The sequence below is a fragment of the Coptis chinensis genome, chromosome 6, assembly GCF_015680905.1.
Source record: "Coptis chinensis isolate HL-2020 chromosome 6, ASM1568090v1, whole genome shotgun sequence".
In the NCBI taxonomy this organism is placed as follows: Eukaryota; Viridiplantae; Streptophyta; class Magnoliopsida; order Ranunculales; family Ranunculaceae; genus Coptis; species Coptis chinensis.
Window position 1 is genome coordinate 71,956,740 of NC_141461.1, and position 27,660 is coordinate 71,984,399.

Sequence of the window (27,660 nt, forward strand, 5' to 3'; positions counted from 1 at the left end):
CTTTGCAGGTCCAGTTCTTTTGGTTTTGTTTTCGTTCCGAGTATTTATGTTTCTTGGAGATATTTTTGTCAAACAAATTGGTATGTATTTATTCGCATTTGCTTTACTCCTTGTTTTAATTTGTTTTCACCTTGAAACTACGATTTACATGGTAATGCAATTGGTGGAGACGGTCTCATATAAGTCGTGCAATCCTCGTTAATATTCATGCATTTCTCTTGCGCTTAATATTCTTAATATCTCCTAATACATTAGTTACTTTGGGTGCATTTAATAGGCGAGTATTGAGTAATAATGACCCAAATTTCATTATTTCATTTATATATAACAAAGTCATATTTATGTTTCATATATATTGCAAGTTTTTCACATTTATGACAACCACGGTTGAAATAATAAGTTTGAAGTAGTTGGACTTTATAGTTTTTATCCGTTTATTAAACTTTTCTTGGCTTAACTTCCCGTTAGAGAAAAGAAACAACTTTCCTAAGCAAAACTTTCAACTATTTAATGCTCCAGTTTGCCCACCATGTAGGAATTTCAATTGACACGACATAAGAAGACTTCCCTCTTGTCCCTACTTTTCCACTCTCAGTGTTTTAATGCACAATGGATGCAGCTGTTGAAGGTTTACCAGTAGCACTACACCAAATTGATAGGTTCTTTGGTAGATTTTATAGTCGTCGGAATCGACATACTACCCTACCAACTACTACTACCGGCGCCGTCTTCATAATCGTCGGCCCCGTGAAATCTTTTTTCGCCCAAATTTCAGCATCCATCGAGATTAGACTACCTACCGAAATTGCATATCCAACTACCAAAGACGTACAATTATTTCCAGACGTACTTCTTCTCAGATTATGACGGCGGTGACATCTCAACCTGAGAGTTCAATGCATATTCATAGGAGACCTGATCACCCAGAATCCTCTATTAGTAATCACATGGTTAGAAATTATGCAGAAATATATTCAGCAAGGGAGAGGGTCGATGATCTAGATGAAAATTGCCCGCTCATTGATTGGGTTCGTACGGTTGGAATTCCTGCACCAAATTCTTTGGTAAGGGAGACTATATCTGATTTACCAGAAAATGTACCCCGTATTCAAAAGGTTGACAATCTACCATATCCAACAGATACTTCAAGAGGTTATGACAGGGTTGGAAGTCAAGTAGATAAATCTTTGCAACTAGCTATAGTGTATCTGATTTTGATTTAGCAGACAATTGCCCGCTCATTCAGTGGCTACGTAATCTAAAGGTTGCATGCCCAGTTGATAATAACAGCATTTCCCACAAAATGCAACGGGTGGAGCAGAAAAGGGCAAAAAATACTACAAAAAGAAGATAGCCCGTGCAAAATGCACAAGTGAGCGATGCATCGACGCAAATCAATTAATAGTGCTAGAAGAAAAGCCGCGACGATTTGCCAAACCTCCGAAAGCAGAGAAGCTCATCGTCGCTCGCCTGAACACTTTGCTTTCGTAGAGGTTTGGCTCGTGGATTGCAAATGGATGCAGTACGACATTCCCTCATAAGGCAAAGTGTAGAGCATGATAGGTGTCACAGCCCGAATTTCTAAACAATAAAAAAAAAATGAATATTTGAAATATAAATATATCAAACATCACTATATTCAATTGTCTAAAAACCCAGGCTATGACGGGGTGGATACAACACGTGTCAAAACCTAAAACTCACATCATAAAAATCTTAACAACACAAATCTCCAAAATTCCTCAACCATCACTTTATTAAAAGACTTTCTTCCATCCCAATAAAATATCAAACCACTCTAAGAATAACATGTCTTCAACATCGGATTCTCATGTCATATGAAAAGAAAACTACGTTATTACATAGTTCCAAAAGATCAGACCTAATAAACTAAACTCCCGCATCGCCTCCCAAAGAGGATCCAAATCACATGCCGCGGTTCCACTGCCTTCCACCTGTGTTCCCAAGAACACACCCACGTTGCTAAAACAAAGCAAACATGGGTCAGCAAAATGGAATTTGCTGGTATGAGTAGACTAACCACATATAAACATTCAAATCTTTTCTTATCCAACTAACACTTTAACTCTATCATAACCTAATCATTCTCAGTTGGGAAGAAATGTAGTTCCGTCATCTCAACCGGCATAGTTTCTTCCCAAGCAAAACTTTCATTATATTAACTCATTTTAATAACTCGTTTTAATATCTAAAAACTTGACTTAATACTTACCAATATCCATTGCTGTATAAGGGTAGGACCGCGTCCCTGCACAAAATATTATTAAGTCCTACCCTCCTGCAAAAGAAAGTTAGAACTTGTATATAACATATGTAGATATCCTATATGTATTCAAAAGTAAACCCAAACACTCGCATAATCAAAGAATACAACTAACCCGCAAGGCGAATACCTTAGTTCCTCTCTAGGGCAGTCCAAAGAATATGGTCATTCATGGCACATTCAATGAATACCCGGGTCATTCATGGCACATTCAATGAATACCCATAGATAACGCTAACGGGCCATTTATGGCACATTCAATAAATGCCCACCTAACATATGACATCAATAGTCATAAAACTAAATTCCAAAACTTGAGGCGTAGAGAGTTCTAAAAGAGTGCGGTAAGTTTGTTTACGCATTATTGAAATATATCGTATAAATTATTTCAGAGAACGAAAGAGTATCTTGATTCATGTATTTTTGGTTTACGCGTTATTAATTATATGGATGTCTAAGTGTCATAACGTTGCATATCATAAAATACTACAAAATCATATAGTAGTTAATACACGTACACACGTATATATAGAAAAGTTTTAGCCTAAAGCCAAGCATGCTAATAGCCCTAGACCTATCTTAATAACCCAAATCATAATCCGAGTTAAAAGGTCAAATTAGGTTAACTGGTCAAAGTCAATCCTAGTCAAAAGTCAACTCTGGTCAAAGTCAACTCTGGTCAAAGTCAAAGTCAACCTGCCAAGGGTCAACAGCAGTCAACCAACCCCAAACTCCTCTAACCCAAAAGCCCAAAGCCTAAGACCCAAAGTTTAAACTTAAGGCCAAAATGAAAATATCCAAAAACACTCAAGCCCACTTGCCTGATTCGGCCCAAGCCCAATCTAAACTTACTGTTCATAAATTATAACCTGACCCACTTAGATTTATAAAACCAGCCCACAAAATAACTTAAAACCGGCCCAACTCAAAACTAAAACTTGGCCTAAAGCCCAAAACTGAAACCGCCCAAACCAAACAGATTTCGCCCAAGGCCCAACCGAAATTCATCTGTTCATCTTCTCCAAGCCAGCTCCTCTCCACCGTCGTACTACTAATCCACCACTTTCGACCACCTCCATCATCCTATCGGTTTTGACCCCCATGAAAAACCAAACAACTTTAATGAAAGCAAAATCTTCAAATCATTAGATCAACTATCCTCATCCAAACTAGATCCGGATTAAGCCTCCCATTAAAGCTTGTTCAAAGCTTCAAGCTTTAACAAATGCCCAAACAACCATCAACAACCCATAACCAAACAACAAAACCTCACAACAAAAATCAAAACAAAACAAAGTTAAACAACAACAAAAACGAAACGGTTCGGTTCTTGCTTGAACGCGCCATTAATGGTCGCTCAAGCTTCACAAAGACTTCCCCTCATCTTAAACAACCACCTCTACTTCACCACGCCCATTCCACAACTCCACAGTTCATCCATCCAACCCAACAGTCTAACATTCATAAAAAAAACAAACAAAACAAACCATTCTGACACAACAAAACTGGGGACGATTTGTTTATGGCGGTGACGCCATTAACAACCCGCGTCAAGTCTTCCACAGTTTAAGTTCAGAGTTCAAAACCACAACTAAAAGAGTCTCCACGAACACAAGCCGAAATCTTGCTGTGGGGCTTATACCATTAACAAATTTGTTTCAAGCTTCGACACAGCTTAACGCCGCGATCATCAAGATTCAGATTCTACAGTTCTATATCAAATTTTATAGTTTTAAGTTTTAACAACACTACCTATTTCAACCGAAAATAAATCGACAGTAACGAGGATTTAATAAAATAAATCCATAAAATATCTACTCACCTGCAGCGCTCTCCGATTATCAGCCAGCTACAAGAAAAAACTTCCTTTTCTTCATTCAGAAAAATCCTGTTTTTCTGTCTAAAACTCTCGCTGTGTTTTTCCCCAAAAACTCTACGTGAGAAAACTTCCCGAAAAACAAGGACAACCCTTATCTATTACTTGCGGGACTTTTATCCTTAACTGATAGTTATCATCTATCCATTATCTGTTTTCATTATTATTATTATTTATTATTATTATTATTATTTTTTATACTAGGAAAACAAAAGAAAAAGCCGGGGTGTTATAATAGGTCTACAAATACTGCAAAAAAGAAGAGAACTCGTGCAAAACAGACAAGTTCACAACATGCATCAACACAGTCAATTAATAGTGCTATAAGAAAAGATGCACGCATTGGCGAAACCTCCAAGCACCGAGATGCTAATCGTTGCCTAGACAATCGCTTTCGTAAAGGTTTGGCTCGTGGATTGCACATGGATGGAGTACAAAATTCCAGACAAGCTCGTAGAAGATTAGCATTTGTAAGGCAAAACCCTGTTGAAAGGGTTGTTCAAAACGCCTTTAATGCGTTTCGTAGTAAAGTTGTTGGGCAAAGACTTGCACGTCAAACAATTGCCCGACAAAGAGTTGTTATTGCTCGTCAAAGAGTTATTTCACAGAACGTTCTTCATCAAAGACTTCCTGGTGTTCAACTTATGGTGTGTGAAGACAATATCCATGAAAACACTGATCTGCCATCTACTACAGACGACTACATACCACTCTCCAACGCACAAGTATTTAGAATATCCTGCAATGATATTTCATGGGTCAGTTGTCCTCTATGCAAAAGAAAATTTCCCGATCTAAAGATTTCTGCAGGTAATTGCTTTTCTTTGTATATTTTCTTGGAATATGTTTGTACTAAGTGAGAACCTCGCTTATAACAAGAATTGATGCAGGTATTTGTACCTCTTGCAAGTTGGAAAACGGGACAACACTAACGCTTGCATGTTCAGTGTTAACAATTCAATGGATCCGGGCATTGTACCTCTAGAACTATCTCGTTTGTCCAATATGGAAAGAATTCTCATTGCCAGGGTGCACCCCATGATGTCTGTGTATCGTGTTAGGGGTCAACAATACAAGTACAGTGGTAATGTGATAAATTTCTCCCAAGATGTCAATCTGATTGCCACTGTTCTTCCATTCAAGCTCGCTAATTTGTCTGCAATTCTTGTCATTAATAGAGGGGGGCCACATGCAAGCAAGGAATTCCGTGTTCGGCGAGAATTTGTACGCACAGCCTTGGTTTGGTTGAAAACTTTTCATCGGTACTATAATGATATAATTATTGATGATGGAACTATCGAATGACTACCTCTAGATGGACAACCTGATGACCTACCACATATGTCCCGAACTGTGGAAGATATCGACAACGAAGTTTCTGCCATACCTAGGGAAGCCGATGACGATGACGGGCCACCTGACTTGTATAACCAGGATTTGCACATTGATGCGTTTCATGCTGTTGGAACTATTTCTATTGCGGCACAACCCAATCAACAAGCACGTCTCCGGAGGGCATTTATGGTACCAAATGTAGATCAAACTAATGTTCATATGCCTTTAACAACTCACATCATTGATGAGTTTTCAACCCCAGGATATATTGTTATGGCATTTCCAACTTTGTTTCCTTACGGTGATGCTGATCTACGACAAGCTCGCCAGCGGAAAGTCAATCCATTGCCGTACTTCCAGTTTTTGATGAAATATCATGATGGCCGATTTGTTAGAGATACGAGATTCCGCTACTTTGCTTGGAACTCTCTTTTCAAGGTGGCGCACACTTTCTTTAGGTGATGTTTTTGTGAGGAAGAATCCAAGGGATGCTGAGTTGTCAATTGAGGAAATTCGAAATATGATTTCGTCCGGTGACAAGCAATTAGCTAATCGTGTCTCTTATTTTGCTAACAACATTCGTGGTACCCGGTCTTATTGGTATACAAGATTGAAAGAGCTGACTGCCATGGTTAAACAGTTAGGTGCACCAACCATCTTCTTCACACTCAGCGCTGCTGACATGTAATGGCCAGAACTGTTTCCTATTTTAGATCCTTCTAATGATCTTGAAAGGATGTCTCCTTTAGATAAAAGAAGGGGACGCGCAAAGTTAATTAATGATAACCCAAATGTTGTCGCTTGGTTCTTTCAGGTAAGAGTGGAATTCTTCTTTCGGGATTACTTACGATATGAGTTCTCTGTGGTTTATCATTGGTACAGGTTTGAGTGGCAAAATCGTGGTAGTGGTCATGTTCATGGATTTCTTTGGCTAGCAGATGCTCCAGATGTTACTAAGATTGCTACAAGTGCTATCGATAGATCTAATGTTATTGATTATTTTGATAGACTTGTTTGCACTGTTAACCCAGACCCAAGCATGTCTAGAAATCTCCAAGAACATCCTTGTGCACGCATTTTGCCACTCGATTTACAACTTGATACAAATGAAGATGACTATGTTTCGTTGGTCAATTGGGTCATGCGACACTCTTTATGTGGGAGTCATTGTTTGCGCTTACACAAAGCAACCAAACAAATGATATGTCGCTTTAGATACCCATTTGATGTAATTGGTCAGTTGAAGATTGTAGAAGAGCCTCCCAACAGTAACATGTATCGTTTCCTCGCCCGCCGAAATGATGAACTAGTCTGTTCCCACAATCGTAAGATTTTGCAGACCTGGCGTGCAAACATTGATTGGTCGCCAGTCCTTTCAGTGTAATCTGTTGTCAATTACATTGCTAAATACGCCGCTAAATCTGAACCAGCTTCAAAAAGTTTCAAAGATACTCTTCAAGATATTGTTGAAGATTTTCATCGGCCCTGTCAAAATGCAAAATCTGCTTTCAAGCGCCTACTTATGAAAAGTGTCTCTGAAGAGATATTTCGCCGTGAAGTATGTCACTTGCTAATGGGGTACCCATTGACCCGATCATCCAGAAAGTTTGTATTCTTAAATGTTAGCGAAAAGAGCATGCTAGCATCAATTGTACGCCGTCGAACAGTTGCCGACGAGGATGAAATTGTTGGAACAGATCCAACCTTTGTAGGAAGATATCTGCAACGACCTTTTGTTATGAAAATATTTCCCTCCCGAATATATCAAAAGACATTATTTCAAGCAGCATGTTTGGCACACTTCTCGAGTTGACGCAGTTGTGCGTTTGGTTCCGGAGCTAGACGGTGACATCCTACCAAACACTGAAAAATGGGAATCATTTTGTCGTCAACAAGTCTTAATTCATCACCATTATCGAACTCTCAAGAAGCTCGGGAGAATTTCCCTTGTGGTCTGAAAGATACTATGACTTGGGTTTCGAAATCACTCATGGGATTATTCTTCCAGAACCGATAGATGAAGAGCTTGAAGATGGTATTGAGATAGAGCTTGGTACTGAAGACTTACTTCGGGATGAGTGGATGATGGCAGCAGCAATGGGGCCCATGTTTGTCCCTGGGGAAACTGTGGAATTAGGAAGAAGAGACTTCGACATTTCACACAATTGGGCTGAAGGTTTACATCGATATCCAAATATAGAAATTGATAGAAAATTTGTCCATGCTCTTCGTGGTGGCAATGAACTAAATCATGAACCTCAAACGGTTGTACCGGATCATGATTTATCTAATGAACAAAGACCGCTCATGATATGGTAGTTAGAGCCCTACAAGCCGGAGCATGTATTCGGTTAATTGTTTGTGGGGAGCAGTACAGCAAGTCTACACTCATAAATGCAATTGTGTATTCGCCATTCTTGTAATTTTCAGAACAAACAAAGCGGTCGTGTCATGGCTCCCTACCGGAGTTGCCGCTTTTAATATTGGAGGTGCAACCATCCATCATGAACTATCTTTCACCGTGGAACGTAAAGGTGTGAAACAAACTTCCATAAAGATTGAAGGTGATCAATGTCGACGATGCAAGAAGACTTTAAAGACACCAAACTTATCATTATCGATGAGTACAAAGATGGTTGGAAGAAGTATGCTTGCAAATATTGACCGGCATTGTCGAGATATTTTCGCAAAGAACGAGCCATTTGGTGATGTATCTATTATCCTCGTTGGTGATATGCGTCAATTACCTCCTGTATGTGACAGTGCATTATATGCCCAAGGTGGGTCTATTAAAAAACAACATGGTGGAATTGTGTATTCTAGTTTCGATAAATGTGTTCGGTTATCACATATATTTCGACAAGCAGGGGATGACCAAGCATCATTTCGAGAAACACTGTTCAAACTAAGTAATGGAACTTCAACCGCCGATGATTGGCAATTATTTCTAACTTCGGGATATTTCCTCGCCAATATGGATGAGGTTAACACCTTCAAAGATGCTTTCGCGCCTTTTTCCTACCAAACAGCCGCACATGATTATAATCTCACCCGACTTATTGAGCTTGGTAAACCAGTTGCTCGAATTGTATCACTAAATAATTGTGAGACCGCTACCAAGGCTTCGTCAGATGATGCAAAAGGCTTGGAGAAAGTTCTGTGTCTATCACTTGGTGCACGTGTTATGCTTCGTTCAAACATTGCCACCACAAATAGGCTGGTTAATGGTGCAAAAGGCACTGTTGTAGATATTGTTTACGGAAATGGCTGCAAATCACCAGAAGATATACCTCTTGCTGTTATGGTTGACTTTGACCACTATCGTGGTGCTAGGTTCCGTCCAGATTCTAATACAATACCTATTACTCCACAGACATCAAATTAGAAGTCAGGTAATGCTTCATGCCAGCGCATTCAGGTTGCCCTAGTACTATGTTGGGCGATAACAATTCACAAGAGTCAAGGCCTCACTCTTGATCAGGCTGTGGTAGATATTGGTGAAAGGGAAAGCCTCAGTTTGACTTTTGTTGCTTTGTCTCGCACAAGAAAGTTGTGTGATCTGGCATTTTGCCCTATGTTCTCTTTGGAAAGACTTCAAAAGATTGGAAAATGTGTTGGTCTTAGAGGCCAATTGCAAGAGGAGAATCGTTTGTTGCACTTGTCTGCTTCAACCATTTGATGTTCTAGGAAAATCTTATAGTTGAAATGTTATTTTCTTGTTTTTATCTCGGTATGTAGTATTATCTTTCTACCTTTATTTCTATTTATATTGTTTGCAAATTCACTTCATCAAGATATTATATATTTCTCATAAATGAATATCTACTGTCGTTATCATGCTTAATTTTGTTGTTTGGATTTATGCAGGTTCTTCCACAAGTAATGTATAGGAGGACATTTTTTGATGGTTGCTGCAGATGGATTTTGTCACTTCAACTACTGCCTTTTATATTATAGTTGTTTGGACTTTTGCTAGCCCCCCTCTCTGTGTCTTTTGAGTTGATTTGAGCAGTTTGTAAAGTAAATAACTGTGCAACTTGTTATATGTATAGTAATTTAGAACCTTTGGGATGTTGTTATTTTGGTTCTTCTGGTAATATGACAGGTTTAATGATTTCTAGACATGACAGGTTTTTTATGATTTAATATTGAAAATACAAAGGAGGTTATGTCGAAATTTTCATTGAAGAGTTTGTTTTCCTTAAGTTGTAATGTCAAACTTAGTTAGCGTCGGCATCGTTTCGGCCTCTTTGATGCTCAATTTTGTATGACATTTATATTTGTAGTTCAATGTTGAGTGTTTTAATTGTCTTTGATGTATTATTGGATCTTCAGAAGTTGTTGATCATGGATTTCTTTGACAAAGCTTTATCTATCAAAAAAATTGTCTCAATATTGTGTTTGGTTTTTGGCCTTGATATTGATTATGATCCATAAACATTCATGCGTATGTGCACTCTGAAGTAAACCTTTGATTGAACTTTCTTCTTCAATTTGTAGAAATGGTTGTAATTGCAACATGTTATTTTTCCTTTGCAACTATGTACTAGCTAGAGCTGTTTGATATGTCTTTGTGGGCATAGACTGCAGACCCTATTGCTTAGCTGGATTAGTGCATTAGTCATTCTATGGTTTTAAAACTTGTTATTTCATAAGAGCATCTTCAGTTGTAACATTTTATTACCATTTCCTGGAAGTCATAGGAAACTATATTAATCTTGCACAAGTAAAAATGAAGTCGCACACAACCCACAGTGCTGTTTCACATATTAACTTGTTTGGGAATAAAACAATTTTTTTATCTTGGGATTAAAATGTCAAGAAATTGTTAGAAATAAATAAATAAATATAATTATTATTATATATAAAAAAAGAGAGCCAAATAAATAATATACTACGCTCACGCCCCAGTGCAATGCAGTATACTAGTATTCTCTCCCATTTCTCTTTAACTCCTTACGAACAGAAACAAAAAGCGAAGAAAAAGGCCGACATTCAACCTATATAGATATATACCAGTAAAAACCAAAAGGGGTGGTGCACGAATTAGAACAGAGAGCCGAAGAGCAAGAAGAAGGAAGGCCAAGCCGAACTTGCTGTCGACATGAGTTTTTCTTTACCTTACTTTAATTTTAGTTTTATTATTATTATGTGTAACTAAACCCAAGTCTAAGGCTTAGATACTGTTTGTGTATTGGGATTAAATTTAATGATTACCAGTTAGTTCAAATTCCTTTTATTCTTCTAAGTTCATAAATTAATAGTAAACTTATATCCTTCATATAATATGTCAGGCGATATAGTTTAATATTCGTTGTTATTAGTTAAGCTTGTGTTGACTGTTGATGTCAAGTTTAAATATTCTTCGTGCCGTAAAAAGATGAGTAATTTTTTTAAGTTTGATCATTAGTGCTGAACTCTTAGAAGATTCATGTTTAGTTAAGATTTATCATGATCATATTTCCGAGAAAGCAGTTGATTCTCATTGATAATGCTACTCGTATAAGTTTGGAACATTGAATTTGATTCTAAATATACAAACAGAAGTTTAAGGTGGATTCGATAGTCCTAGAATTCTCTTCCCTTGGTAAAACTCAATTGTTTAATTTATTATTTTCGTAAACGTAGTTAAATTAATTAATTTTAGTTAATAGCAATTCCAAATTTCTATAAAAACAACATTGTCGAATTAGGTTAGGTAATATTTTAGTATTCAATTGTCCCTAAGTAGCAATCTCTGTGGAATCGACCCGTTTGCCGCAAGTATTTTCAATGATAGTTGTGCGCTTGCGGTTTAATTATAAGATTTAATTAGTCTATTTATTTAGGCCGGTTAATTCTCTATCACCTTGATTTGATATTGTGCCCTAATTCTTAGGGGTATTGTGCACATATCAATAAAGCAAGCAGATTGACCATGGTCAATTGAGTTGACTGACAGCAGAAGAATGACTAAAGTCTAATATTTAAGCTTTTGTGGACCAAAGCCTAATTACTACACTAATAATAGGACCAAAACCTAAAAAAACTCGATTCGTTACTTTGTAGTATAATAAAAAACCACAAAAATATTTTCTCTCCATTAATCCCCCTAGTTTTCACTCTAGTTAGTTTTCTCTTCTTCTCATCTTTGGGTTTGATTGACACCCGCTTACTCACACTATACCTCAATATTATTTAGAGAGTATGTTTTTTTTTGATAAACGGTAAATTGTACTTCAAAAGAATAAAGGTATCAGTTACATCAAGTTACAAAGATTGTCTAAGATGGAATAAGGCATTGTGATACCCCATTCCTTTGCAAGACCCAACATACATAAGTGACTCTGTTCACAAATCTAAAATAAGTGGTATGTTGGTTCTCTAGCCTCTTCATGAATGCTGGTCTTTGATCCCACCATTGTTTAACACCTTTAAGTAACTAGCTCCAAATATAGCGCATGCATCTGCACCTAAAATAGTTTCCCTCCAGGCACATGAGAGATTGATCCATTCAGATCTCCTTTTAACATTCTCCCATCTCCCTTTCACACTCCAGTGAACTTGATTGGTTTTGAAGGCTTTGATAGCAGCTTCGGAATTAGACTTTACCCAGATGCGTGTCCATCCCATGTCTAATGCTCTGCTGATCCCTTCCACAATAGCATGGCCTTTTGCTATATATAAAGTAGTCACTCCAATTTTGCCTGCATACGCTCTGAGAAAGGTGCCATTATTTCCTCTAAAGGATCCCCCCAACCTCCCATGCCTGGATTACCTCGGGAAGAGCCTTATGTGTTTACTTTGATCACGCCATACGGTTGTGCTGCCCAGTAGCACTCATACACTCTTGGTACTCTTCTTGTTTTGGTGTTCAGCCTTAGTCCATGCAATGCAGCACTTCCAAATTTATAGCAGTGTTGGCCAAGCAACCCCTTGATAGATGATAGGGTCTTATCAATGCCCTCTTGATATATAGTCAAGTTTAGTGTTTGTGTATTCATTACATATACATTAAATTTGGTTATAACAGTTACATTAAGTTAGTGTATTGGTTTTGGATTCATTTATGCAACTTTTTAAATTAAATATAAGAGTCCGGTTCCTCTATAACCGGGTACAGAGATGGAATCTCTATAACTGTTATAAACTTTGTGCCACCTGTCTACTTTAACAGCCCCATAACTTCTGTTACTTTCCCTTATTTAATGTATTTCCATTTTTTCTCCCTTTAATATCTAACTAAAAAAAACCTCACGTATCATAAGTTCATAACTTAAATAAATTAAAAAAAAACGACCCATCTCAGCAAGGGCGGATCCAAAGGGGGCGGGGGTGGGCTGCAACCAATGTTCATGATTCGGAACGGAATATCGAAATTCCGCCCAATATTTTGGTTTTTAAAAAAAACGGAAAAAACAACATAGGGTCAAATATTGATGATTTCAAAATTAGTCGAAATTCCGAATATGACATGGGTCGAAATATTATGAATTTCATTTTTTGGATTGGGCAGAATTCCGGTAATTCTGAAATCGCGAACTATGGCTGCAGCTAGGGGTGCAGACGGATAGGTTCGGATTTGGATATGGCTGTATCCGAATCCGAATCCGACGGATGTACAACAATAGTATCTGAATCCAAATCCGATGTCTGAATAGGATATCGGATAATATCCGATCCGATAAAAAATATCACAAAAACTCAAAATAAGATTAAAATTAATAAAACTCCAAAGTCAGATCTGTCTATTCATTCAAATAAGGAAACTAAATTATTAACAGCACAAGAGCAATTACCACCTCCACTTTCAGCAAGTAGTAACAATTACCACATTCAATAACAATTACTAAATTATTATTGAATAAGCTAGTGGTGGTGGTATCCTAGTTTTATTTTAAAAAACATTTGGAAGGATTCATTGTTGAACTAGATCCAGACTTGCTTGTTCTTGTTCTTGTTACTAATAGGTTGAGAATTTGATAGAGGAAGAAGAGGTGGGTGTATTTGATTCACACAGGGAGATGGAGAAAAGAGGTGGGGAAAAGAGGTGGAGAAAAGAGATGCTCTTGTGAGCCGTGGTGGTGTCGTGCAGTGGTGATGTTGCCTTTGAGAACTTGAGGAAGAAGGGGATGGACTGGTGTACTGGCGTATTGAATAAACCTAGAATTTCACACTTTCTCTTTCTAAAACATTGGCATTAATAGTTACTGTTACTGGGATAATGGACCAGATTTTATAATAATACTTAACTAGTTAAGTAAGTGTGCCGGTATATAAGAATGAGATATTGCATTTATGTCATAAGAAATCGGATCGGATATCCACATCTGTATCCGAAACTTCTTCGGATAGAAAAATTTATTCGAATCCGAATCCAATATCTGAAATTTTCGGATAAAATATTAGTTATAATAGTGTACAATTCACCCAAAAAAAAAAAACATTTGTAGTGTATGTTAGTTGTAGCAGCCCCCCTTGAATGGCAATCCTAGATCCGCTTTTGCAGCTTAGTGACTTAACCTTTCTTCTTTTTCCTCTAAATCCAGTTAACCTCCATCCCACAGCCCCATTCATATCATTAATTTTTTTTAGGATTCATGTCATTTTTAAGTTAAGACAAACCATACTAGTTATTTGATCATCTGGTTTGAAGAGTTGGGTGTGATGTAGCTATAGTTCGGGATTTTGGAATTAATGGAATTCAAAAACCCGAAATTCATAATATTTCGACCCATGTCATATTCGGAATTTCGAATAATTTCGGAATAGTCAATATTTCGACCCTATGTTGTTTTTTCCGGTTTTTTGAAAAACCAAAATATTGGGTGGAATTCCGATATTCCGTTCCGAATCATGAACACTGGCTAGGAAGTATTTGAAATTTTGAATAGTAGGGCACTGATCCACCGACGAACCAAACACTTCTTGATCAACCTCTAACGATGTCTGAAGGTATGATCTGGGATGTAGGCTAGGAAGTATTTGAATAGTTCCTATAAACTTTTATGTAATTAATTATTGGTTAGAGTTCTCTGTATTTATACCAATCTAATGTTTATCTTTATTTTTTTTATCAGGGATTTGTGATTCAGAATCTCTGGAAACAGTGGAATATGTAAGTATTGTTTCGTGAGATATTGTATTTTTCGTCTTCATGTCATTGTTTTGTGTAGTTTCATTTGTAAAGCTTGTTGGTGATGTTATTGAGTTTTTTTAAAAAACAGACACACTCTAATTCACTTAAATGTAAAGAGTTTATAATAGAACAGAGGATATCAAGTTTATCAGGCAGACCCCAACCTGTATTTATAAAACTCTTTAAGTGCACATGACCTGCAGCATCCTCTCTTACAATTTGATCGATTCTGTGTTCAAGGTAAACCATATCATAAACAACATTACATGTAACAGACTTGGCAATGAAGTCTGCCGCCCTATTTCCTTCTCTGAATGTATGTTCAAATGTTACCTTATCAAACCAAGGGTTTAGTAACTTGATAGTAGCTATGAAGCTCTGACAATACCTAGGGGCACCCTCCTTTCCTGTTAGGATACACACTGCTCTGAGTGAGTCAGACGCAACCTTTACCCTTTTAAAGCCCATCATTTTACAGCCCCTCAAACCTTGCAGAATCGCTCTGAGTTCCTCTACAAGAATGGATTTTGATGGTTTACAACCTCTATACATGAGTTGTACCTCTCCATATGTATTTCTGATCAAACCTCCATAACTCGAACCATTGTTACTAACTGATCCATCAGGGTTCAGTGTAACTTCCTCTACCTCAGGCCTACCCCACACGCAAGTGACTGTGGCCTTGGATACAAAGTTACAAACTGAGATTGTATACCCAATCTTTGCAACGTAACATGTGCTCCTGGCGAGTCTTTGATTTTCTTAAGCTGTCCTTGGAGAGAGATCTACTGGTTCTTGAGAGTGTTTCTGATCTCTGTAACTGTACACTGCTTACCTTGGAATCTTGTACTGTTCCTTTATACCCATATAGCATTGGTTGAGGCACAAACAAATGCTTTATAGATTTCAGCTTGAATAGTCCTGCTGGTAGACCACAGAATATCAAACCACTTGGCATTTGATTCCTTTACCCATTCAGTAATCCCCTGTTCTTTCTTAACTTCACGCCATAATGATTTGGAGAATGGGCAATCAAAATAGAGATGTTTGGAGTTCTCTCTGTCACAATTACATAGGCAGCAAGATGAACTTAGGAGTGATTCTAGCAGTCCACAAATTTTCAACTCTATGAGTCTATGATATGGCTGAACATATGTAAACGAGCTAATTTTTTGTGAGTTTGATCTTCATGGCATGGCAAGGATATAACTTGTTGGACGACGCTTCAACAATGGTTAAACGTCAATTGATTTAGATGAAAGATGCACCTAAAGCTAGGGTTTAAACATTCAAACTGAAAAAGAAATAATATTCTATAATAAGCAATCTAATAACAATGAGGCCTAGATGCCTTTATATAATAAACCATGTTCCTAATTCTAATTGGAAACCAAAATTGAAACCTTACTAATTAAATTAGAGTTAATATAAATAGGAAACCAATAGGAAACCAATGATATTAACCTATTACTAATTAAATAAAATAAACAATACCCTAAATTTAGTAATCATGTTCCTGCGTCTCCACAAAATCAGTTCCTAATTTGTAGGGTAGGTCCACATTTTCGTTGGGAGCGTACATGAGAGCGTATATAAGGGAGTGGTTTTCCCTTACATTTTGAAGATAAATTTATTTTGAGAAGAAAGAAAATTAGCGACCGCACATGTTGCACACTATTGCATTACTATTTTTAAATACATTCAACTCATTTTTTTACCTAATGCCTTTGACCCACAAAACCGGACTCTGATTTAGTAATACATCCTCTATGAATTTATAAGTTCTCTTAGAATTTTTTTGTAAAAATGTTTTCTCTATTATTTGAAAACTTTTGAGCCATTTCTATCTTATCTACCTTGTAGGTTTTGCATACAAGAGATCATGATACAAATGCTTATAAGGTGCTCATTGCTGCCAAGTACGCCGATATTTATGTGAAACATGTTAAATATTCTGAGGTGGGTGCATCAAATACAATTTCTGACTTTTTAGAAAGGTTTCATTAGGGATGCAAACTGATAGGTTTTAGATCGGATTTACATGTTACCACATCCGAAAATTTGTACTGATACCCAAATCTGAATCCGACGGAGATCAATAAATGGCATCCGAATCGGATGTTGGAGCCGATTCGGACATCAGATAATATCTGATCCGAACATTAATTGTAAGCATTTTTTTTTCTTTGATTAATTAATTTTTACTATACTAATGATATAAAGTCTTATTATACTATTTAAAACTATATACAATACTTATCTGATGAAGATAGCAGATATTGTAACATCCGAGGATATAGTAGAATTCAAATCTGTATCCGAAGCCAGAAACCCTTTCGGTTCAAATGAATCTGATATCCTAATTTATTTGTTGGGTAATATCAGATTTTTGTAATACGAATTTGAATCGGTTTCTTTCAAACTTTTTTTGAAAAAAAAAAGAAAAGGAATCGGTTTCTTATCAGTTTTGGATTTGTGACCGTATATTTACATCCCTAGTATAATGCACACCCATTATCAATTTTCAACTTGTTATGGCTTATTGTTGACAGTTAATATGGCTTGTACTTAAATTGTTCCATATTCTGTAGGATCCTGTACGTAAGACGCCTGATGGTGCCATTTCTGAGAGTAATGCCATAGCACGTTATGGTGAGGAATGAATATTGGTTTAGTGATTTCTTAGTTTTTATCCAAAAGGAAAAACAATTTCAATTTTTTTATTTTTTATTTTATTTTTTTTTCTAGTTGCTCGTTGGAGAAAACAGATTCTCTGTACAATTCTTCTCAACGTGTAAGTGTTTCTAATCATGATTCCTGGTTGCTCAATGCTCATGCTTTGACCTCAAAGTATATTCTTAAGAAATCACGAATTAAACATTTTTTTTGCAGGAAGAAATTGAAAAATGGATTGATTTTTCCACATTTGAGATTTGTGCCAATATAAGAAGGTGCTGGTTATCATCATGTGGTTTCTACATTCGGCCGGTTAGTTGCAGAATTATATATTCCTTTGTATCTTCTATCAATTCACTTATCTACCTTTTTTTTAACTCTAATGCAATTTTTCTCAATATCTTTTATTGAAGGATGTGGAACATTTTCTTGGTTCCCTGGAAAGCAGTCTTTGGGTGCTGAACGAGCATCTTGATTCGAAGTCTTTCCTTGTTGGGCAGTCTGAGACACTTGCTGACATAATCATCACATGTGACTTGTTATTTGGAATCAACAAGGGAATGACCAATAGCTTTATGTGCGAGTTCTGTCATATAAACAGTTACTTCCGGGAAATGATTAACCTGCCTAATTTCAGGAAGGTGCTGATTCTGTACTGGAAAAAAGGTTTCGCTTTTCAAGGCCTTGGAAGCCAAAAGATTCTGCAAAACAAAAGGCCAGAATAGATACGTTAAAGTCTGGTGATTCCCTACATAACTGGAAAGTTCTCTACAGGAATACTAGGAAGATTGAATTCGAGCGTGTCTCTAAAGGTATTCTTCTATAGTATTTTTTCTCATTCTTATAAGCACTAGCAAAACCTATAATCTACAATACCTTTGTATGCTGTAATGATGGTATATGGTAATCGTTGTGGAGTTTTTAATCTTTTCTGTGGAAATGATTATTGGAATGTAATAATGATGAAGTTTTAAGCATTATATACAGATAAGTTCATAAAAACTATCAACAATTTAGGGTTATGTTTAATTTAGACTTATAGATAATATAGCCTATTCTAATTTTTTTGTAATGAAGTGGTAAAAAACAAACTTGGATGTTACAAATCTTTACTAGTAGATTTTCATTGTCTTGACTGAATGTTTTTTTTTCTTTTAATTTTTAATCTTCAGCTATTCTTTGTTTTACTTCTTGCAGGTTTCTGGGACATGTACAATCCCAACGAGTACTCTCTTTGGTTGTGTAGTTGTAGAAAGAATGTCGAGTCCAATGCCTTGATCCAAACATTGAAGGACCTGGGGGGTCTTATGAGACGGACGAGGCTAGACGGCAAGGACTTATTTGGACAGATGCTGTTTATTACTTCCGGGGAAGACTTTATAGTGAAAGGTTTTTGGCTTTTCCGAGGGCCAGTGAGACCCCAACTACTTGTGGACGATGAACATTATAAGGAGTTCAAGTGGATTCCTTATAATAATCATGATGGTCAGAAGAATGTTGTCAATCAGATAATCGAGTCATGAAGGTAAAAAAATGTTTGGAGGAGAAGTCAATAGATTCATCTTAATCAAATGATGAGTGCTGCAATGGCCAATGAGACCTTTACCACTTATGGTAGAACTCTGTTAGTCTTCATAAATAAGAGATAATGAGCGGGTGGGGAACTACCGACTACAGGTAATGTATAATAGAACTTTGGACAACCTTGATTACCTTTGTTTGTACTTAGTATGTCATGTAATATTTAATATTTATATTCATAAAATTATATTAGTGATTTTTATTTGGTGACAAGTCTTGATAATTTGAGTAATCAACTATCTATATACTAAATCAGAGACCTCTAGGGAGATTTTTCTCTCTCCTAAGTGGAACTCTAATATGAGAGTTACTCTTTTCTAATAGCCCCTACAATGTCACATAGACTTCTCTCTCAATTAAAACTGTTGACTATTTGAGAAACTTAAAGACCTCCAAATTGGCAAAGCTTTATATATTGCCTCCCCTTATCTCTCTCAAGTCTCAATTTATATATATTTTCTTGACGGGGTATAAAATATTTAATTCATTGATAGAATTAATCCATTGAAAAATACCAGCTGGACGGGAAGATTGGTGTTGCTGAGTTTTTTTTCAGAGACAATATATAAGAAGATTCAATCGATTAGATGATCCTCAATGCTGATGATTAATGTTCTCTTGGTGGCTTTTCTTGCATCTTACTCTAAATAAAGTAATCCAAAGTGAAGCTATAGATATCAGATGGGCCAGTACTAGGCCAGCTTAGCCAACAAAACAGGAAAAAATAAAAAGGATTAGAACCCCAGAAAAACTAAAGCTATGAATTATGTCATGAGGATAAAAGTACTTGAACCTCAAAAAGACCGCGTAACATTCACTGGAAGCAGGTAAAACTCTAAAAAAAAAATAAAATGAAAAACTATGAACTTTTGGTATGCGTACACTCAAATACCTCTTATTTATGGTACCGTGGTGAAACTTGGGTTTTCCAGCCTCCAATAAGTCTTCAATGTACTGAACCACATAAAGTGAGATCCAAGTGTTAGTTTCCTTTCTAAACCAGAGAATGTTCCTATGACCAAGTGTGTGTACTGTGTGAAGCTACCACAATATAACTTAAATATCTGTACTATCTAAAACTACTAGAATATAATATAGCTGTCTGAACCATACATACCAGATTCAAGGTAACCAACATTGATGAAAATGCCAGAGAATCAAATGGTATATCATCCAGAGTAACACAGATGACATTCTAGAGACTTGGGGCCAAAGTGGGGAGTCTTCAATTTCGCTCGGAAAATTATATAAGTCTTCTCCATACATCAGTAAATATACATAATCTTTACAGAGTCCACAGCGAGTCAGTATCTAACTCCACTTTGAAGAAAATAGGTTCTGTACAACACAACACACATAACTTCTTTGAAGAGTTTGAATGTATTATGGTATTTTCGGTATTTCCACTTTCCATAAAATAGGTTATGTACAAGTTCAATTTCTCTTTGGAACACATAGCTGATTTCGGTATTTCCAATTTTGGTTCTATACAAGTTCAATCTCTTTTCCAGATTCATTGACAAACAAAATAATACAATTGGAATTTCTATTTATACTTTCAACCTTGCTTCTCATAATTCCACACACGATCAAGTTCTTTACTTCGATTTTCCCATCTATCCTCTCAAGAGCCGACAATTTGCTTTTGCATAGGTGAGATAATAAGCTATATAAGATCCTTGAATGTGTGAGCTATAGATTGTATATATATAGTAAGAAATTACAACTTGCTCCTGCAAAGGTAAGATAATAAGCTATAGAAGATCCTTGAATTTGAGCTATATATTGTCTATAGATAGTTGATATGTATTCAAGAACATCAACACTTTGAATGGGGCTTTCGTTAAGAGATAGTTGTGTAATAGTAAAATTTTAACTTAAATCCTTAGACTCCCTAAGAAATCTTTGATAATCTAACAGTTCATAAAAATTTCTGATATGCTATAGCTTAGACGTAGATGATGGCTTAGAGTTGGGACAAAATTAGCTTTTCCGATCCCCTAATAACCCATTGAGAGATCTCAATATTATCCCCCTCTGTTGCCGCAAGAATCATCTAACTTAACTTTCCAAATAAGCACAAGGACTCCAAGTAAGGAACTGGAACTGCTTCAAACAATAACTCCAGCCAACTTGGAGGTCAACCATGGGAATAGGCAAACAGTTGGTCCTCCCAGAAGTCTGAATAGTCCATCAAACACAGAAGTCATTGGTTACATTTTTTTTTAAGAGACAATGTTTATGAACTGGAAACTTTTTGATATAAACCTTTACATGGGAGAGTATACCATAAACGTCTATTGGGATCCTTAGAAATTGTTGACTTTAACTCTTCAGATTTTTTTTTCATCTTCACCATTGGTAATGCATAATTGACGACAAAGAAAAATTCATCAATACTAGCGATGATTATTGAAGATTTGCATTGTTTCAATTATTAGTTTGTTTGCTTAAATTTACACAAAATAAGAGTCAATTAAAGAAATTATATTGTACATTCAAAAATAGTCTAGACACTATGTTCTCTGCATTAATTTTTGTTTAACATATTATTGTTCTACTTAGTCCGTCATTACATGAATCACACGTTACAAAAGTGATACTCGAGGAGAGAGATTGTCCAGATGAAGTAAATTGTTAGTAGTGGGTCACTGGGTTTAGTAGCTTATACTCATAGGAGACTTCCGTGAAAGAGCCATATAACTTAAATCTTTTCAATCAAAAAGTGCTAGACCAAAACCACAACTGGAAATGGATGCCTTATCTGGACTGCATAGGACACATATGATAGATTGATAGAGTATGCATTGGATCATAGAACACATTTGATTTTAATAGTGTTTCAATACATAAACAATGTTCGAATATTGCGATTTATATACGCAAAATACCTAAAATATCTCTCGGGTGTATGCCCGAGTTCAAAATCTAGTTGAACATCAAAAATCCACTTTTTCCTTTTGTTGTCATATAGCTACTGATTAAGACAGTAAACATTCATTCAGTTTCTATGGGCTTTGATTTGGACAATAAACAGACTATCACAGAGAGGAAATGTTTTTTTAAGGTTCTTTAAACATATATATATATATATATATATATAACCCCGCTCTTAGACGGACATCCGTTTACGGACTTTACTTAAAAACTGAAATTTCAAAATAGAATCTCGCGAAGGGTTTTGAAGCCGGATCCTCAAAACTCTCTCACTCGCTCTCTCTCTCCTATTCTCTCTCCAAACATATAAAGTGACCTGTCTCCCCCTCTGTACTCTCTCCCTCTCATGGGGTTCCTCTTTTCTCTATTTCTCATCTTAAAATTCCGATTAAAAACATGGTTGCAAATTCGCGTGTGAAGATTGGTGGAGAGATTGAAGAGAAACAAAAAGAAAGTCATGTGGAGAAGGAGAAGAATAGAAGATTGTTTCAGAATTTATCTCATGGTTTTTGGTTGCTGTCGACGATTATTGCCGATTCATATAATTTATCCCCAAAGAATGCTCCTTCTGCAAATGAAGTAACCTCAAAAACTGTTTCTTACAACCATTTTGTATTCAGGATTTAGGAGCATTCTTTGGGGATAAATTATATGAATCTGCAGTAATCGTTGACAACAACAAAAAACCATGAGATAAATTCTGAAACAATCTTCTGTTCTTCTTCTTCTCCACATGACTTTCTTTTTGTTTCTCTTCAATCTCTCCACCATTCTTCATAGGCGAATTTGCAACCTCGTTTTTAATCGGAATTTTAAGATGAGAAATAGAGAAAAGAGGAACCCCATGAGAGGGAGAAAGTACTGAGGGGAGACATGTCACTTTATATGTTTGGAGAGAGAATAGGAGAGAGGTAGCGAGTGAGAGTTTTGAGGATCCGGCTTCAAAACCCTTCGCCAGATTATATTTTGAAATTTCGGTTTTTAAGTAAAGTCCATAAACGGACGTCCGTCTAAGACTTGCTAAGATTTTTGAAGCCGGATCCTCAAAAGTCTCTCACTCGCTCCCTCTCCTATTCTCTCTCCAAACATAGAGTGACCTGTCTCCCCTTCTGTACTCTCTCCCTCTCATGGGGTTTCTCTTTTCTCTATTTCTCATCTTAAAATTCCGATTAAAAACGAGGTTGCAAATTCGCGTGTGAAGAATGGTGGAGAAATTGAAGAGAAACAAAAAGAAAGTCATGTGGAGAAGGAGAAGAACAGAAGATTGTTTTAGAATTTATCTCATGGTTTTTGGTTGATGTCAACGATTACTGCAGATTCATATAATTTATCCCCATAGAATGCTCCTTCTGCAAATGAAGTAACCTCAAAAACTGTTTCTTACAACCATTTTGTCTTTAGGATTTAAGACCAATTCATGTTGTGAAGAACGAACATTGCGGTTATCAAGCTGCAGTTTTGGTGTTATTCAATAATATTACTTGTCGTAATCTTTCTGTGGTCACAGCTAAGGAGTGTGGTACCTTCTTGTTAGAGACTTCGAATAGCTGCTCGTTATTTGTAGATTTGCATGACTTGTATAAATATATCTCGTTATGTGTCTTTAACCCCTCCTATGTGTCGATTAGGAGGAACAATATTTATCTTTCTTTCAGCATTAAAAGCAGGATGGAAGTTCTTCCTCGATGAGTTGGAGGAAAAAGGCTTACCTATCCATATGGTATGATAGGAAAATATTTAGAATTTAGTGGCCTCTGTAGAAGTTCATGTCCCCAAGTTTTGTTGGTATTTTCGGGGTCATGAAGAGGCTAACAACGTTGTTCATCACCGGTTATGTGATGAGCCATTGTCTCAGTTATCTGGTTTATAGAGAAAATAGGAGTCCTCTTCTCTATTAAATGAAATATTCTCTATTATGGAGTACATTTTGAAGAATGTTCATTTTCTTGGATGTAGTGTTATGACTGCATCTAAGCATTTTTTGTTGCCTGCTCTCCCTACCGACTCAATATTTCTGATATTCAATAAGCTGTTCATTTGTAATTGCATAAAACATTAGATACTGGCGATGATATGAGTTCTTTGGTACCTTTTTTTCTTCTTCTAAATTTCGTTGTGAACCTCGAATATTTCTTTGACTGCTACAGGAGCTCTTATTGTTAGAACTTAGTGATAGTGGACAGACGAAAAAGATAGAACTTATTGGTACTCTAATAGTGTATGGTTTGGATGGTGATTACATATTGAGCAGTTTAGGCTTAAGCATAAACTTATTTAGATTTTTGTGTGTATATAATGTCTTTAACGTTTAGTATTTTAAACAGAGTCATAAAAAATTGGCTGCAGTTGTAAACTGCACATAATTTAATAAATTTCTCATATAACCGCATTAGTTGCATTTACCTAACTGTATATTGCAGTCTCAAGAACTTTTAATATCTGCTTGGATCATAATACTTACGGAAGCAGGGAACAATTAGAGTACTGGTCTACTATGTTGTATATGGGTTTTTCCTACCAGTTAATTTATGTAATGAAATGTACACGATATGTCTGTCAATGATCCTTGTTCTTGTGTAGCTGAGGAATCTATTGTGGGCAACATCAAAGCATGATGCATACCTGATAGAGAACTACTCTGTCATGCATTGGTCATCTCTGCTCCAAAGTGGTAAAGAAGTATTTCAATGCGGACCGATTGTGCCCGCCATGGTGTGTAGGATCATTTTATTTTTTGGACTCTTCATTTCTATTGAGACAGATCCATAAAGTGATTTGATTAATGTTACTTCAACAGAAAAGCGTCTTTGGATCCTTTACACAATCACTTTCAAGAGTACAAATTAGCACCATGGCTATTAAGGATAATCTAATGGTGGTGGTGGTTTCCACGGGGAACTTATTTTGTAAGGTAGTAGAATATTCGAATTCAAGGACCCGATGACATGGGCATTTATTTTGAGAATTATAACTTAAGCATTTGAATCAAACTTACATTTTTCTCTTTGGTGATTTATTATCTTTGCCAAGATCCGAATCGCCACAGGTGGGCTTTTGTACAAAATTACCGATGGTGAGAATGCTATCACCAATGCCGTGGACTGTACCAAGCCGCTAAGTAAGAACATGTTCACCACCTCTCCTCTATCCTTTCTCTTTAAGTTCCTCTTGCATGCAAGAAATGCAAAATTGAACTTACAAAGGCCCCCTGCCATTATCTAACTTGTTTTCCTACAAATGCACTACAAGATTGATGACGACAAACAATGATGCTTTGCAGTGAGGGTCTTCGACATCGAAAATTTTGCTTGCCTTTGGTCGGTTCACCTTCCCCGGTCCGTGAATGTGAGTACACCGCAAGATCAACCACTTTAACACAATTTGTGGCAAGCAACTTGTCATCATATTTGGAATATTCTGTTAACTCTTTGATGTTTGTCAGAGAACACTTCGCTATCCCCGACGGAAAGTCGCTTGGTGTTCTCGGTGACAATGTGAATTGCCTAGCTTATTCACGATGCTCGGTCACGGAAAAGTAAGTGCAATACTTGCATAATCAGCTAGTATAATCTAAATTAGTATTTATGGTGGTAACTTGGTTATATCCGAAAGGCGATATTGATTTCGTTCTGCGGTGGTTGGGAGTCTTAGAGGACATTTGGACTATTCCTTCGCTTCGGCTTGGCACCCCCTGATGGCGGGATCCTAGCTACCGGTAACTAGGACAGCACACGCAGACTCACGGGGCCGAGGAATCCTTCTCGACCACCGGTGTGCTCAAGGGTAGGATGGGAGCAATAAGAGCAATCAAGTTCAACTCAGATGGCCGATTCATGGCAATGTCTGAGCCAACAGATTTTGTTCACATCTATGATACACAATCTGAGTACAGCAGAGAGCAAAAGATTGATCTTTTCGGTGAGATTGCAAGAATATCCTTCAGCCTAGATACCGAGGATCTCTTTGTGGTAGTGGCTGATCGTACCTATGGAAGCCTTTTGGAGTATAACAGGAAACGTAGCAATCAATATCTATATGTGTTGCTGACGGTTTATTTAGAAAATTTTGAATACAGAATAGTAGTTCTCAAGGGAAGTTCGATTAATACGTGTGCAATTGTAAATTAGATTCTTGTAGGAATGTTGTTTGGGCAGCCAAAAGTGAAGATACTTTTGTGTATATATAGTTTATGGGGAAGTTGTTAAAGTTTTGTAGTGGAAAGGTGTACTATATATTGTTGAAAGTGGCTGCTTTCAGTGTGAGAGTTAGCTCTCGCAAGGAATCCACATTTGGTTAAGTACTCTTTCTTGTTTCGGAAATCACCAAGCCTTTCTTTTGACTATTCTCTTTAATCCACATTTAGTTAAGTATTGAATAGGAATCAAGTGCTGCAAATGTATAATATCCATTCTGAATTTAATATATATACTTCAACATTATTCTAGCAGTTAGTACAAGCTGAGCTTCAAATTGTCTTTGCCAGTAGTCTTTGTGTTGCTAGTGCAATTTTTTTTACACACTTGATTGTTAGATAAAAATAATAAGTCATAAATTTTCTGACAACTTGATTATTATACAAAAACAACTTTTTAACAGATAAAAGTGATAACTGGCTTCACTCTTGAGAAGATATAGGAAATCATATTATTGACTTTTTAAAAAAACCTTTTACTACTTCAAATCTTTACTTAGATGAGAACGTACCAACATCATATTCATCCAATCATTACTAAAACTGAAAATATATTACTGAAGACATGTCTACTGAAGAAATTTACAATGCCTTATTCTCTATGGACGGACCAATGGAAATCCAAATGTTACCAATACTACCAACTTCCAAATACTACCAACCATTTCGACCCCCACATACGTGGCAAACGTCCATTATTAGGGGTCTCCATTTTATTCGTTTAATCAACAGGGCTAAAACCCAATTTGCAATACCATAGATCAATGTACATGCCCATTAACGCATGTGTCTAAGGCTGAACCTTAGCCACATGACTTGCCACTAATGTACATTGATTTATGTCCATATTCATTTCTTATCAAAGAGGTAATTATCAGATGAGAGTTATAGTCTATCACGATTACTGAAGCTACAAGATTACTTGAGCTACAAGGACTCTCTACTCTACCTATATAAATACCACATTATTTTTCATAAGGAACTACGTGGAAACTTGATCCCTAGAGAATAGATCTTGGGTACGTAGGCAGCCATTATTTGGTTCAGTTTCATCTCCCCCAACATCAAATTCCTCTGTTTCTTAGTGTGTTCTTTACCATTGCTCTCGTTGTTTTGAAGCAGTTTACTATCGAAACATAATTGGCGCCGTCTGTGGGGATTTAGAATTCATTATCACGTGAAACAATCAAGATGGTAAGCACAAGAAGCAGACCAAATAGTCAACATATTCCTCCTGCTAATAGGAATTGCAACTCTCGAAATTCAAATCGGCCAATGCAAGAACCGTTGAACAATCAAGTTGCTCCTAGTGGTAAGATCAATTCTCAACATCCAACCGTAGCGCGATTATCGCCACCACCACCACCACCGCCGCCTCCGCTACCGCCACTCTTAATACGGTTGAGCGTGAGTTACGACAAGTCAAAAATTTAAAATAGGAACTTGAGAAGGAAGCTGGCAAAGAGGCAAAGGCCGGTGGACGAGGCTGCAAATTCAACAACATTAGGCGACCACGAAGGGACACAGGCCATTCCAGTGTATGGGACCGTCTTGAAGATCCACTTCATCGTCCTCAACAACGTGTTATTTCTCAAACACAATCAACCAGTGCACACTCTAAGAGTAATGACCCTATTACCCGTACTTATGGGGAGAATCGG

General features: G+C 36.7%; 1 protein-coding gene, 1 long non-coding RNA gene and 2 pseudogenes across 2 annotated transcripts; all 4 read left to right on the forward strand.

The window, feature by feature from the left end:
* Nucleotides 1-6: 6 nt before the first annotated feature.
* LOC147494307 (uncharacterized) lies at nt 7-9,558 on the forward strand. Its single transcript, XR_015198679.1, has 2 exons — nt 7-80; nt 9,363-9,558. It is a non-coding gene; the product is annotated as an uncharacterized LOC147494307 (long non-coding RNA).
* On the forward strand, nt 6,016-7,308 carry LOC147494308 (uncharacterized; annotated as a pseudogene).
* Nucleotides 9,559-14,306: 4,748 nt separating the features above from the next.
* LOC147494309 (elongation factor 1-gamma 1-like) lies at nt 14,307-19,083 on the forward strand. The gene is made up of 8 exons (XM_086568575.1): nt 14,307-14,429; nt 14,555-14,592; nt 16,477-16,572; nt 17,205-17,265; nt 17,362-17,407; nt 17,506-17,601; nt 17,703-18,101; nt 18,487-19,083. Exons 1-6 carry the CDS (start codon nt 14,420-14,422, stop codon nt 17,558-17,560), a joined length of 306 nt encoding a protein of 101 aa, XP_086424701.1. The 5' UTR covers nt 14,307-14,419; the 3' UTR covers nt 17,561-17,601; nt 17,703-18,101; nt 18,487-19,083.
* LOC147494310 (putative elongation factor 1-gamma 1 pseudogene) lies at nt 18,183-18,812 on the forward strand (annotated as a pseudogene).
* Nucleotides 19,084-27,660: the final 8,577 nt, after the last annotated feature.

What these genes read in the sequence shown, in the direction of transcription:
- LOC147494309 (XM_086568575.1), top strand. An exon ending in TAATGCCATAGCACGTTATG is followed by an intron (nt 17,266 to 17,361) that starts GTGAGGAATGAA and finishes TTTTTTTTCTAG; the next exon opens with TTGCTCGTTGGAGAAAACAG. An exon ending in TGTACAATTCTTCTCAACGT is followed by an intron (nt 17,408 to 17,505) that starts GTAAGTGTTTCT and finishes TTTTTTTTGCAG; the next exon opens with GAAGAAATTGAAAAATGGAT.